Genomic DNA, 14,115 nt, shown 5'->3' with positions numbered 1-14,115 from the left:
GTAAGTGAATAATGTCCGAAAGAAAATGAGTTGTGCGCTTTTGTCCACTTCTTCACGCTCCTGGTCAGTTTGGGACCACACTTGGTTTGGAGCTTTGAGTTGGAGGAGGAGGAAAAAGAAGATTTTTTTTTTTTTTCTTTCCCCCCCCCCATCCTCTATTTTAGAAAAGCTGAAAATGATCTGTCAAAGGTAATGATAAAAGGCGACGTGATGGATGGGTTTGTCTTACTCTGCCTCTCAATCGTTCAGTCCTTCCTTCGCTGACATTCTTTCTGTTTCTTGTCTCCGGGGAGAGCCATTATTTCCATCACCCACCACATTTCAACCAAATTCACTGTATCACTCCATGCCCAGCCAAAGGGAAGAAAAAGCCATTCTGTTAGAGTAAAATTTCATTTCCTTACCAGCATACAGTGTTGTTTTTTTCTCGGGAGGGAGGGTATCTGTTCATAGTGTGGAATTACAGTGTGATATTTTTATGGGTTCATCCAATATAGCAAGGCAGTGACTTCTGTTATTGAAATTTTGATTACGATTACAGTTGTGTGCGTGCATCTCCCCAAAGACAGCAGTCTGATAGCAGGCGGGGAGGGGAAGAGTGCGATTATTTATTTATTTATTTATTTATTGCATATAAATGAAACCATAATGGCGGCTCCTGTTCAACCAGCAAAGAGCCCGCGAACATTTCTTGGCGCACCATAACCCGTCCTGTAAAACAGCTACACACTGGCCACCTGATAACCACAGCGAGCGATTGACTTCGCACGGCGGCGACCCTCCTCCTCACTTGTAGCCCGTGTTTCTCCCCCTTCGCTACAACACAGGATTTTAAAAGGTAGAACACAATCAACCTGTGTACATAGCGCCGGCCTGCACGCCGCGCATCGCTATCTCATTGTGTCTGGCAATTGTGCTAATGACATTTCACAAGATTAGCTTTTCAATGCGGTATTGTTATTGACCAGCTCGGTGTGTTTGTGGGAGCCCGTTGCTCCATTTAAGGCCCTCCTGAAGCACTCCTCCTCTCCTCCTCTTTTCCCTTCTTTTGCAAAAGCGGCTTTGCTCTCGCTACACCTGTTTTTTTGTTTTTTTTGTGTGTGTGTTTTTTCCACCCAGACCTGTTATTAAATCTCGTAGCAGTTAGTTGATTTGATCAGTGTGTGCTGTAATGTTGTTTACCCCCAATGGGATCTGGGCGTTACAGACATACTCATCCCTCTCTCTCTGTCGCTGTCTTTTGCTCTTTCTCGCAGTTTCTCCCCAAGTCGAGCAATGAAGTAATTTCTCTCAGCTGGATCGAAGCGCTGTATCTTTACGCTAATGAATGCAGGGCCCATATTAGAAGCACAATAGGTACAAAGTGCCGGAGCTTATGCAGCATGTCCGTGCTGGTGGTTTCGCCTGGTGTCCGACTCGGTGTTTTTATAGGATTGAACCGGTGCAATAACTCTCACAGACGAGGGCTGGCTCGAACAAAATGCTAAGGCAAACACAAAGCCATGAGCAAACGCTTTTCTGTTTATTTGGATGTGGATGTTGTGGATAACTCAAAGCAATCAAAGCCCAGAGCCCCGGATCACCACAAGGCCCCTCCTATATGTACTCATAGCAGATGGTAGCCAGTGGCAAGAGGTTCTGGTAAGCACAATAATGCTGCCTGCTATTGCAGGATGGTCGAGAGCACATAGTGACAGATGTCAGTGTTCGCCGTGTCCGAGAAAACGGCCGATACGCCGAGCAGAATATGACCGCTGTGTCCAGGCGAGGAGGACGGGCGTATGTTCGGGCCTGATTTATCTTCCTTCCTCTCTTCGACGCACCGATTCTGACATGTCTGCAACACTCAGAGGTTCAGGAAGGGTGGGGGATGTTTCTCCTTTTGCTGCGTGTGCCTGAGGAGCAGATGGATAGCTGCTTCAAATTCAGATTGCATGTTTTGCAGTACAGCAGTGAGCAAAATATGCAGAGTTCCTGTTAAATATAGAGCAAGTTCAGTGATGCACATTTTAATAGCAATGTTCCAAGCTGTTAATGCATTATGCGCCTCTGCAGAAGCTGACCTGTTATGTGTTAGACCTGAAATAATAGTTGATAAACTGATTATTCGGTCCAGAAAACTGAATAACTGCTTGTTTATGAGGTTTTGAATTTAAAATCTAAAGATTTCCAGTTTTTGTTTTCTTTAGAGTTGCCTCAGTGTCTCGGGTATGAGAGATATTGCTTTGATCAGCCCGTGTAGTTAAAAGTACTCTCGACTCAGGTCTTTTATTGACCCAAAAAACAAGTTAGGTTACTTAAATGTGCTGTAACATTAAGAGCAACTGGATCTCCCACGAGAGCACCAGAATCCCGGACCAAAATAACCTAATGTGTTGGCCAAGGCCCCCCCCCCGCCATGGAGTTGCAACCATTATCCCTCACTCGCATTGCAAAATGTGCGGAACATCTCTCTAATTTTATTTATTTTTATTTAACCTTTATTTAACCAGGATAATGTGACTCTCACATGCTACTGTAAGCCTGCACAGACATGTCTGGACTGCACTCTACTACACTGCCCTCTGCCATCACTCTTGGGGGAGGTCGCCGTTTTATTTTCATTAATAAATCCATTAAGGGCCGGCACTTTTAAATACAGCACTCTCAGGAATTAGCACGTATGTGCAGCTGGACCGGCTATCAAAACATAGAACGAAGGACCTCGAGTTACAACTCAAAGTGTGACTTTATACTTCACGTCTTTATATAGCAACATGATGTTTGAGGCTATAATAACATACGAGCCCACCCACCAAAATAGTAACAATAACAATAAGAAAAAAAGATTCACGACTTGTTAAGATCATCGCTCGTGTTTACGTTTACTTATGTGTGCAGATTTGTGTGCATAGGTGTCAGCAGGTGTTTGTTTCTAAAGCGCCACATTGCACGTCCGCATGCAACATCCGTGCACGCGGACGTACAGAAAGCGCTCCCCGGCCAGCTCGACAACAAACACAGAATGGTTTGGCACGGCTCTGGAATTATTTATCTGGCTTCCCTCCTCTTCTCCAGCATGGTTTTTGTCAAGTCAGAGGAAACCATCTGCTGCCCGGTGATAATGGGTGGCCAGGGAGGAGGGGACTGGAAATAGGGAGAGCAAATAAAATTGAGAGAAAATGGCAGGCGCTGTCCCAGAACCTACAGTACCTTCCTGCCTGCCTGCAGCAAGTCTGCCATCTTAATAAACATCCCTCCTGATATCTCCTGGCTTCTGTGTGTGTGCGTGCTTGTATTTCCACCTGCTGTGTGTACATACACACCTGTGTTTCCACTGTGTATATGTCTGCGTGTGTGTGTATTTCCTATCTAACCTTGATCATTTTGAAGTCAGGATTGTTCCTGAGTCTAGCTGATATGCTGTCAATGTGATGGCGCTGACTAAGAACCTTTTTCCCCCCCCCTCTCTTTTACCTGGTGCACTAAAACCGTGACAGATGGATTGCTTTTCACTAGAAGAGATCTTTCCTGTTTCCTGTTTTGGATAAATGGACGGGGCGTATTAATGAGAGAACGCCACGAGTCAGGTGCAGGGCTTAAAGAATGTAAGAGAGTCAATACTGCGAGTTAATGAGGAGTTGCCTGTATAGAGGGGAAAGTAAAGCATGGCTGGAGAGGAGTACAGTGAAACACACAGAGCAGAGGAGGAAAAAACATGCTCATTAAAATAAATAGTGGGCCACAGAAAGCACAGGGAAAGTCCACACCTTGAAAATGGTCGGCGTTCTCTATTTCCCAAAGTCTCCAGGGCTCTCAGGAGGAATCGAGCGCTTAGGGCATCCTCTGAGTAAACCATTTCAGTTTTCTCTTGTCTGAAGTCGACAGGTTGAGATGGACAGAAAGACCTGACAGCCTGTCTCCCCCCTAAACCCGCCTCCATTCTCTCACTCCATCACACTGTTTTCTATTTTGCCTTGAGATGTTTCCTCTGTTTCCCCCCCCCCTTTCCTCCTCCCCTACAAACACATACGAACTGTCAGATAACTTTCAGTATAGATTTATCAAGTAAGTGACGCTCATTGAACCTGTCTGCTATTGTGCAGCTGTTTATTAGACAGCAGATGGTGGCGCTGCGTCAATACAGAGTAATATCTTGGTGTTAAAGGTCCTGCAAAGCTGAGATAAATCCATATTCAAGCAAAAGAGGGACTTTTTCCAGGAATGGATCGATCCAGTATGTAAAGCTGCACATTAATTCACAGCGGGAAGAATTGTTTGGATTGCTTTTTTTTTTTCTTTTTGGGTCTTTGTGCGGTCAGTCGGCGCTCTGCCGGGCTTTGTCGACACAGCTGTTGGAATGCATGATGGCGTGCTTGATGAAGTGGACGCCGGGTCAGGGGGGGATAATGGAATTGAGGGATGGAGAAAGAGGGATGGAGGGATCAGCTGGGCCACAGGAGGGGCCTGGTGACCAGGTCTTTTCTATTAACTCTGGTGTGAGCAGGGCGGGGAGGGAGGCCCCCTCTCTCCCCGCCTGGTTGTTAGAGTGTGCGTCCAAAACTGGAGATAGGGGAGGCGAATATTGCTCAGAGGTCCAGTGGTGATTGACCCTGTGTTTTCATCAGCCTGCGCTTGCCTGATAACATTTCTTACTGCCCGACAAGAGCAAAATATTACAGACGTGGGTGCAAAGAGAGGCTCGGGGAACTCTTAGTTTGGTTTGGTGAAGTTTGATTCGCCCACCCAGCGCACACATTGTAAGCTAGCTTTTCATTTTCTTTTTTGAAATTACATTTTTCTTGTCTCCCGTCCCCGAGAAAAAGATTTCTCTCTTATTGAATCTATTTGTCATGTTTTGGTTCACAATTTTATTATCTCGCTTGAATGAACAAAAATGTTAATAATTCAACACGGAAGGCGATAAAGAAAATCTCCAGGGGAGAATCTGAATGTAGCCCACGCCTGAAAGTTTAATTGTTATTAGTATACAACAAGAGAAACATTGCTAAGATTCTTGAGGCCCTGAACAGGATTTTTCCCCCTTTGTTCCTGTTATATAGTCTGTAATCATCACTCACTCACAGCTAATTATACACCTCTCTACCATCATCATGGCTCACTTCAAGACCTTAAAGAACAGTTGAGATTGCTGTCATTTGTCACTTTTTCTCTTCACATCATAAAGGAACAGGTGCTTTTTTTATATAAACATGCTTAGTGAAGGATGTGACACATTTTTTCCTTTTTTTTCCCTGTTTTTCTTCTCTCCCCCCCTCCCATATAATCCCCTAATCGGCACTGTTGTGTGTGTCACCGTGCTGCAGGTCTCCGGACTGTCTCCCGGAGACAGCCAGGCCCCGGGACTGCTGCTGGCTCCAGGCGTGAGGTGGGGACAGACTCCTATAAACCAGCTCACACCGTGGGATACAGATGAGCCCCCTGCTAAGCAACATCGAGATGCCGAGCCCACCGGTAATGAATCACACGCACAGCATTCACAAACACACGCACATGTAGCAGGGATGAAGCCAATTCTAAGAAAGGTACATGTGTGTTTGTATTTTTTTTATGAATATTTATTTCATACATATATATTTAAAGAAAATAGGAAAGGTAAGAAAGATCGGGTGTTTTGTGCTGATGTGACCAAATGATGAGAAGCTGCAGACTGAAAAAGGAGCAGCCTGATTCAAATCCAGGGTATTTTTTTTTCCAATTAGGCTCGTCTTTTCACTCGCGCCGGCTTGTCGAGGTAGTCTAATACAACATTATTTGCGCCTTTGTGTTCCCGATGGACCTGCAATATGCGAGGCTGTACGCGTGACCCTGGAGGAGATTTAGCTAGTCCACTTACACGCCGTGCTCCCGACTCTTCCTGTGTGTCACATGGTAGCAGATCTCGCTGTAGGAGTAGAGTGCTATGAAAGGGACAGTTGACCTCATAATCAAATGTATATATTGTTCCCTCTGGCTGTAGAGCTGTTTATCCATCCAGTTTCTTTTGGTGTTGCTCGGTTTTGAAGATCAATGCCCTGGAGATGTTTGCCTTCTTTGGAAGAGAACGGAACTAAATGGCAGGCGGTGCTGGAAGCAAGAAAATAAAAAAATATGCAGCAATGCCTCTTTCAAGAAGTGATGAGGGTTATTCCACGGAGGAAATATATTCTCTTCTACTAATCTACAGCCGCCAACCGTTGAACTGTGGAGATGACAGTATGTAGCTACACCTGATGAGAAACGTGTGCCAATAAGAGGGGACAAGCTGAGCTGTAATGCTAGCTAGCTTTGGTTCGTGGGTGTAGTTTGAAAGATGATTTTACTTAAAGCCATTCGGCCTGTGTGATGTTAAAGGGTTAAGAAAACATCAGCCAGTAGAAAAATGCTGAAAAAGCACATAAAACACAGCAGAAGAGCTTTTGAGGAGACAAAATCGTGACGGAGCAGAACATGTGAAGCATCGCTCTGAGCCGCCCTCAAAAGAAGTGGGAGAGAAAAATATGCAGGTAGTGTTTGTTTTAATCCCGTGATTCATGTAATATTATAGATACAAGTTTACTGTTAGCATGTCATTTCACCAGCTGTTCTGTGACATCATCGTCTCTCCAAAAGCATTTCCGCTGTGTTTCGTGTGCTTTTAAAGCATTTTTCTGCTTGCTGGTGTTTTCCTGTCTTAAGTTGTGTTGGGTCTGACCCGTCAGAGCCGCTGTAGTCTGTGCTTAAATCATATAACAGTTAATAATTGTTACTATGCTAACAATTAGATGAGCAACAAAAACAGGACTGGTGCACCTTTGCCTGCACATTGAGGCATAAATCCAGGCCCCGTGTTGTCTGTGCAGCCCCAAAATGAGCTTACAGAGCTGTACATTACATGTGAGCGCACAGCAGGATGCATACACTCTCTCTCTCTCTCTCTCTCTCTCTCTCTCTCTCACTCACACACACACACACACACACACACACACACACACACACACACACACTCGTGCTTCACATCTAGATGCTCTGGCCAGTTAAACTAGCATCCAATGCTAATAAGCCATCTTTCGTTGCCCTAAATAAACCCACTCGCCTCTGCAATATGCTTGCTTTACATACACAATCATGCATAATGTTCATTCATAAACATGAACTTTACATAAACCATCTTAATTAGGCATAAAATTATAGAAATGTCAGTTTGCATCAGGACTGTGGTGAGCGGGGTCGGCTGCATCCCCTCACCCACATTCCAGACTCCCACCATCCTCCTTTGCTATCATTTTGTCACCCTCGTTACTGTGTCACTAATCGGGGCTGATTTAGCCTCAATCAAACCGATATAGCAAAACTGCGAAAGTCCTCCAAATGATCTCCAGCAGGTCTAATTTAGATGTCGACCTTATTCTGTTCACGCCACTTTAAGATGTGTACGGAGCGGCAGCGCGGCACAGCGCACGGCGCCGACAGTAACGAGTTGAGCCAATGCTGAAGGTTTTTTTTACTCCTATTGTAATGAACTCACCCAGAATGGCTCTGCCCTAGAGCTGTTAATTTCCTTCCATTGCTCTGTTGGCCCGTGCGCTTCCTGCTCATCACAAATGTGTCTCATTTAAGAGTAATACTGGCCCGGCGCGCGCTCCGGTGGAAATTCTGGCTCGACAAATCCAGATTACAAACAGCTGTGACTCTGTGGTGGCTAAGTATCATGTTCAAAACATGTTGCAACCCCTGCTGCTGCCTGTTCAGTTCCCCTCCTAATTATAATTTGCGTGGTCTGCGGATTAATTATTAAACAGCCGATCAGTTACTCGAGGAATGTTTCTTTAGCAGAAGCCTGCTCGCTGCAGGAGCGATGCAGTTGCACTAGGACGGCGTGGAGCTTTTGTGCTCCGTCGCCACAGCAGCTCCCCGCACCCACACCACAGCTTGGAGTTGAAGCGTGAGGAGAGTGAGATGTCACCAGCACCGGCACGCTGTCGCATATGACGCTCCAATTCAAGCATAGTGTTGCATATTGATTCACGTGCGCGCGCTATTCCAAGCTGTGACTGGCGTTTGCAACGAAGCCAGCTCCTCTCCACACTTCACTGAACTGTGTTGCCAGAGAGCTCTCTGCCAACTGTGCCAGAATTAATCAACGGTTTCTTTCAACAGAAACTTCACTGTTCTGTCTGTTAAAGAAAGTTTGCCTTTTGAAAAAGAAGTTTTGTTTCAACTTTCGCTTCTTTGTACAAAAATAGTCGTGTTTTTATTTTTTTTTAATGTCAGTCTTGCACTCAAGCAAATTGCTCTGCAAATAAATAAATAATAAGCGGAGTTCAACGGTTAAATCTGAGGGAATAAGACGAAAATTAGAGACGCGGATTCTTCGTTTTTGTTAAACCTTGCAGGTGAGCGCTATAAATTTAGGTCGTTGTCGGGTCACGATGGCAAAATTCCTTTTTTTTTTTTTCCTCTTAAAAGACTGAAAGAAAAGTCAAGAAAGAACTGCAGGGCAGATGGAAAATGTGTGTATGTTCCAGTCAACACCATTGCTCCTTTAAAACCTTGAGCCTTCGCAGCAATGCACAACCATTATACCAACACTTTTGATTACCATCCCTTATCAAGATGGGCTTCAAAAGAGGGGAAATGAAAATGCAGCGTTGGTGCCGATTGGCTCAATGACGTGAATCATGAACTGGACTGACCTCTCCTTTTATTCGCAATGTCTGTCTTTATCTCTCTTTCCCTCTCTCTCCATCCATCTCCGCCCGGACTCTTGCAGGGCTAGTACCATGAATAATGCGGGCTTCTTCTTCTTCTTCTTTTTTGTTCAGCTTTTTGCATGCTGTCATTTAGCCTTTGGCCCCTTAGCAGAGCGCTAGTCTATTTTTGGAGCTTGGGCCGTGGCAGGAGGAGCCAGAGATGAAGGAGTTGGAGTGGATGAGGGAGGGAGGGAGACGGCGTTTAGGTCCAATATGGCCTTCCCAGCACATCCACAGCATCTAACGCCTCGGGGTAGAGAAATGATTGGCTCAGAGTGTCTGGGTAAACACAGACTCCTGCACAGATAATGGTGCCAAATGCCGAATGCAATGAACATGTATGCCTTCACGTTCAGGAAGCTATTTGTTCATCTTGTAGCAAAATAAATCTCTTAATCTTATTACGATGTTGATTTTGGGTGCTGATCTGTACATCCCTTCAAATAGTTTGTGTTTTATATTAAGTCTCGAGTCAAAAACAAACTTGTGGAGCGGCACACTGACAGTTGTGGCGTGGTAAGGAACACAACTCAAGCTGGAGTCTGTCTTCTCATGCTGTTTTCTGTCTGTATTTGATCACGTAATATCACGACTTAAAATTAGCGCCCTTCTCTTGCTTTCGGCTTTGTGCAGCTTACCTAAATAGCACGGCAGCATAGAAGTCTTTATCTTGACTTTGTCTTGGCGTTAAAAAATGTGAAATTGATTTGTAGTTTTTTTGCCTCTTTCCCCTCAGCTCCAACCTGGCCTGCACCGGTGGCGGCGGTGAGCCAGCCCAGTCTCCTGTCCCACACCTACGCCCTCCCTCAGCCGCCTTCTTTCAACCACAGCGTGACCGCGCAGTCTCCCATCATAGGAGTGACCCCATCCATCCAGACGCCGGTGCCCCCGCAACACCCCCTCATGACCGCCCACTTCCAGCTGACGCCGCAGTCGACCCAGCAGCCGCCCTCTATGGTGCTGAGCATGCCCAGCCAGCCTCCGTACGCCTCAGCCCAGCCGACGGTCACACCATCCGCCCTCACTGCCCAGGCCAACCCGGTGGTTCATCCAAACGCTCACACCATGATTGGCAACGGCCACTTAACCTCTCACCCCAGCCTCATCCAGCCCCACACCCTGCCTCTCACCAACGGACAGGCGGCGGCGGCAGCAGCAGCAGCGCATGGCCAGCAGACGGCTGCCGACAATCAGGACGGTCCCAACGGGCTGCAAATGCTGCGGACGGTTGGGAGCGGGAAGTACGAGTTCAGCGACCCCGGACATCCCAAAGGTAAGCAAGGGCACTCTAAAAACTCTAAAGACGATCTTTTCTTTATGTTTTTTAAAAAAGATTATAAATCCCTTTCTAAAACTTTGAAAGAGTACATCAAAGCAGATTTGTTTGGTCGCTCAGACGAATCCAAGCTAGGAAGGTGGTATTTGGTATTAAATCGGCGTACTCTGGGCTCTCTGCTCCTCGTGACCTCCTGTTATTGTGTGGTGGCGCTGGAATGAAATGCCTAGGCCTCTGCCCTCGGTCTGTATGCCCGGGCTGTTTCAGATGCCAGCAGTCATAAACAAAGCTGCAAACACTCAAGCGAGAGTTGTTACCAGAGCCAGTTCACTTCAAAGCTGATCCAAGGTCACCGAGAACATGGAAGCACCTCAAGCCAGCAGAGAGATCGGTGCTTCCCCCAAAAAATATATAGATATATATCCTGCAAGAAGGCCCTTTACTGTTACTCTTTGCAAAGTAGAAGGTATCTCTGCTCTAAAACATCAGCATCTGTAGATTTGTGCTCTGCGTTTGTTTCCAAGTGTGTCGGGTTAATCTTTCTCACTGCTCCTAGCTGCACTGCAGAAGAGTCCTGCTAAACACGAGGCAGGAAGAGCTTTCAGTCCCTGCCCTCACATCTCCCTAGAAATCTTTTGAAGCCTTGTTGACTTACGCTGTGTTTGTGAAGGTGCTTCACAGCTCCAGCTCGTGCCTGAGACTGCACGCCATAAATTGGTGTTTGCTTTAACCTTGGAGTTTATGACGCAGGGCGCTAGAAACAGATGTTCGCAATTCCCCGACCAATTTTCACATTTAATGAAGCTTTTAATTTAGGTTTAGATTGTTTTCTTTTTCCTGACTCATTTTGATCAATAAAATGTGTGCAAATGAACTTGTAGATTGCAAAAAAGCAATTATTTTGGGGGCTGCCTGTGATACATCGAAATGAGACTGCAGGTAGAATTGGAAATGGATAATTAGATGGGCTCGTTCGCTTGGTCCGGTCTCTATCGAATAAGAGCTTTTTAGCTTCTGCCGTGTTGAATAGACTGTCTCGATCCATTAAGCATCCACATGTCAAAATGGAGTCTTCTAACAGGCCAAAGAAGCTTAATTTTTTTGGCAATTATAGTGTTCATACTGATCAGTTTTACAGGAAGGAAATGTGCTGCGAGGCTTTTTTGTTTAACCCAGCTGTGGAAGCACACACCGTTCCTGTGATTCAAGTAATGATAAAGTTACTGTAATATATTCAGTTTGTGTGGGAACAGTTTTTGTCAGCTCCTCTGTTTCAAAGACAAAAGGGAAACATCCCAGTGTCAATTTGCAGACATCATACACTTTAAATCCTGTGCGGGCCTCTGTGAAGGTCAAACTGTAAATTGAGGCACTTGAATCTCACATCTCCTCAAGCATTTTGTCTGCTTTTTTTTTTAAGTTCCTGCCTGGCACCGAATAGATATTAGTAAGCATGTCATTGTGGTAATGTCACAAGGACAGTGGAAATAGGTAAAGCGTTGAGCACCAGTAAATTAGCAGCCGTGACGTCTCTTCAGCAGACTCTCTCGGCTGACGAGGGCACTTCACTTCGCTTCTGTAATCACAACAATGCCATCCCAACCACTCAGCGCCCACTGCGGCTGTTCTGTCTTTTTGATTATCTCTATCTGCCACTTCCCCTGTCCCTTTTCGTTCCCCTCCCTCCTTTTAGCATGCTTGAGAAGTCTCAAATTCCAGCCGCTCGCAGGTTTTGGGCTTTTCGTCAATTAACACCACGTATTAGCGTGGCAAGGACACCCACTGTCCTGCTGTAGCGGCATACTGTTAAAATATGGAGGGAAAACTCTCGTGACCTCCGTTCTGGCTTTCTTCTGTTGCAATTATCGAGGACCTGCTGTTAGCATTTTCTGCTTAGGCGGAACACAAAATAGTAAATTAAGTAGTTTGTGGGAATCAAGGAAAGCAGCTTCAGGTTGGTATTCGGCAACTCTAATGGCTGTGGAAAGGATAAGAGTCACGCGTGTGTGCACGGCTATCAGCTTCTGCCCTGATTCCAGGGAAGGAAATGGTTCTTAAACACACGCCTCCTTTTCCAGAAAAGCTGGGATGCTGTGTGAAATTGAATTAAAACACAATGCAGTCATTTGCAAACCCTAAAAAGGGAACTTTAGATATACAGCGTGCATCCAAGAGAAGCATCCGGGGTAATAAGGCTATATTTTTTAAACTTCACATTGATATAGAAGTATGACTCAATATGAAGTTTTGCATACAAAACACAAATGCTCAAGGTGTCCCCCTCCAGACGCCCGGCATGTGTCCATACTATAGTCAAAGTTGTTGTGGGCAGATCGATCCAAATATTAACAGCATCAATATTAACGCTGGTATCGGCATCAGATCATTACTTGCACGATAGGACTGATACTTTGTTCCTGTAAGTATCTGATAAGCGTGTGTTCACTGTGACTGTCCTTTTTTTATAAAAAATACTCAAGTATGACAATTTTAGTAAAGGAAGTTGAACCAAACTCCTATAGATAGATACTTTATCCCACAAGGGAAACTTTTGTGTTACAGCAACATGACAAAGAGTAAAAAATAGTACAGTCACAACACAGTGACCCAGTTAAACAAAAGTGCCACAGGCACCCGGTAAGTGGCTTATGCTATTAGGGAGTGCAGGAATTTATACATTTACAGCAGTGATAACAAAACAAAAGTAAAAATGAAGTTAGTTAAAAACAGTAAAAGCAAGACTCTTGTGTAAGAGAGGAGTGCAAATGGCATTAGGAAATATTATGTCCACTATAAATGTATGAAAAACAGCTGCATGAAGGTAAAATACAAAATGTGTGTGGGATCCTATGTCTGACAGGTGTGTTCACCTGTCACAGAATAAAGGGTTATTATACAGCTTCATAGAGAACGTTAGCAATGAAAACCTGAAGCGTTCTTTAAGAGACGGTCACATTTACAGTCGAGGTTTCCAAAAGAAAAAACAGTTTCAAAATACGTGAAAATCTGAAACGTGTTTTGCTGTGTTAGCTCATTATTGTGGACAGTAAGAATCAGAGTGACTGAGTGATCATTAAAATGTGTTCAGAATTTTCAAACTAATGATTAGACCAAAAATATTTATCACGATATACATTTGAAAATTTGCGATAACGATATAACTGACGATATAATTAAAACTAGGCAAAATACTTTACAACTCCACAACTTTATTAGTGCAAAAAACCCCATCAATGTATTTTCACTTAAACAAGCAGCTGTTTTTTATGTGCATTAAAGTTATATAAAAATGTAACAGTGCAAATTCCTCGCTGACAGTTTAACCAAAAGGCATTTCCAGTGGAAACTGGCCGACATATCCTCAGCATAACCATGTATAATATCCACAAAACTTAAAAAGAGGTTATACACACACAATACGGTAATATTATGTTGAAGCACAGTACGCCTACGACGCCGTAATGCTCCGACAATCCATCAAGCGGTGCGGCTTCGTAGCTTAGCAAAGTCGTACTAAAACATTTGACAGATTTTCGAGCGCCGTGCACATAAAATCGTTTCGAGGTCAGTAAACACAACCAGAGTTCATACATAAGGCACACGGGATTATAAGGGGCTCTGTCGACTTTCAGAAAAATCAAAGGATTGATTTTAAGTGCGCCGTATTTTCCAAGCAACACGGTAATAACGACGGCCCGCTAGCACGCGCTACCAAAAATAGTGCTTTGTTGTGTATCTGACGGACAAAAGCTAAACCAGTTCCACACCACTGAAGCTGCAGCATTTTTACAAACCAGTTCTGCTTCATCCGTTTCATTCAACGATCCGCTTTCGCCCTTCTCATTCTGCGTCGCCGCCGTGTGCGTATGTAAACATAGGCACTGCGCATGCGCGTTTAACCCATATTCTATCGCGATATTTCATTTTCCTATCGTTGCCCAAAATTACACCGGTATTACCGTGAACGGTGTGATATAGCCCAGCCCTACTAATGATGATCTCATAAATCATAATTCACTGTTTCTGCCTACTTAAGCTTAAAAGTTTGGGTACTGGGATCAGCAGTACTGGCCCTGTATTTACTTGGTATGGGATCGATACCAAAACATGTTGCCCTAAATCCTGCAA

The 14,115-nt window shown here is 44.7% G+C and overlaps 1 protein-coding gene across 9 annotated transcripts in view; it reads left to right on the top strand.

Annotated features, from left to right (window-relative positions):
- Nucleotides 1-14,115, top strand: part of LOC120724739 (kelch-like protein 29) — a 262,953-nt gene that overhangs the window by 136,019 nt on the left and 112,819 nt on the right. For all 9 annotated transcript variants that reach the window (XM_040017100.1, XM_040017095.1, XM_040017101.1 and 6 more), the window contains 2 exons: nucleotides 5,307-5,454; nucleotides 9,448-9,984. In XM_040017100.1, coding sequence (XP_039873034.1) covers nucleotides 5,307-5,454; nucleotides 9,448-9,984 — 685 coding nt within the window. The remainder of the gene's footprint in view (nucleotides 1-5,306; nucleotides 5,455-9,447; nucleotides 9,985-14,115) is intronic.

This window comes from Simochromis diagramma, unplaced genomic scaffold (assembly GCF_900408965.1).
Source record: "Simochromis diagramma unplaced genomic scaffold, fSimDia1.1 OVJJ01000802.1, whole genome shotgun sequence".
Classification (NCBI taxonomy): Eukaryota; Metazoa; Chordata; class Actinopteri; order Cichliformes; family Cichlidae; genus Simochromis; species Simochromis diagramma.
Note: the sequence above shows the minus strand (reverse complement) of the source record. Positions and strands in the feature narration are given on the sequence as shown.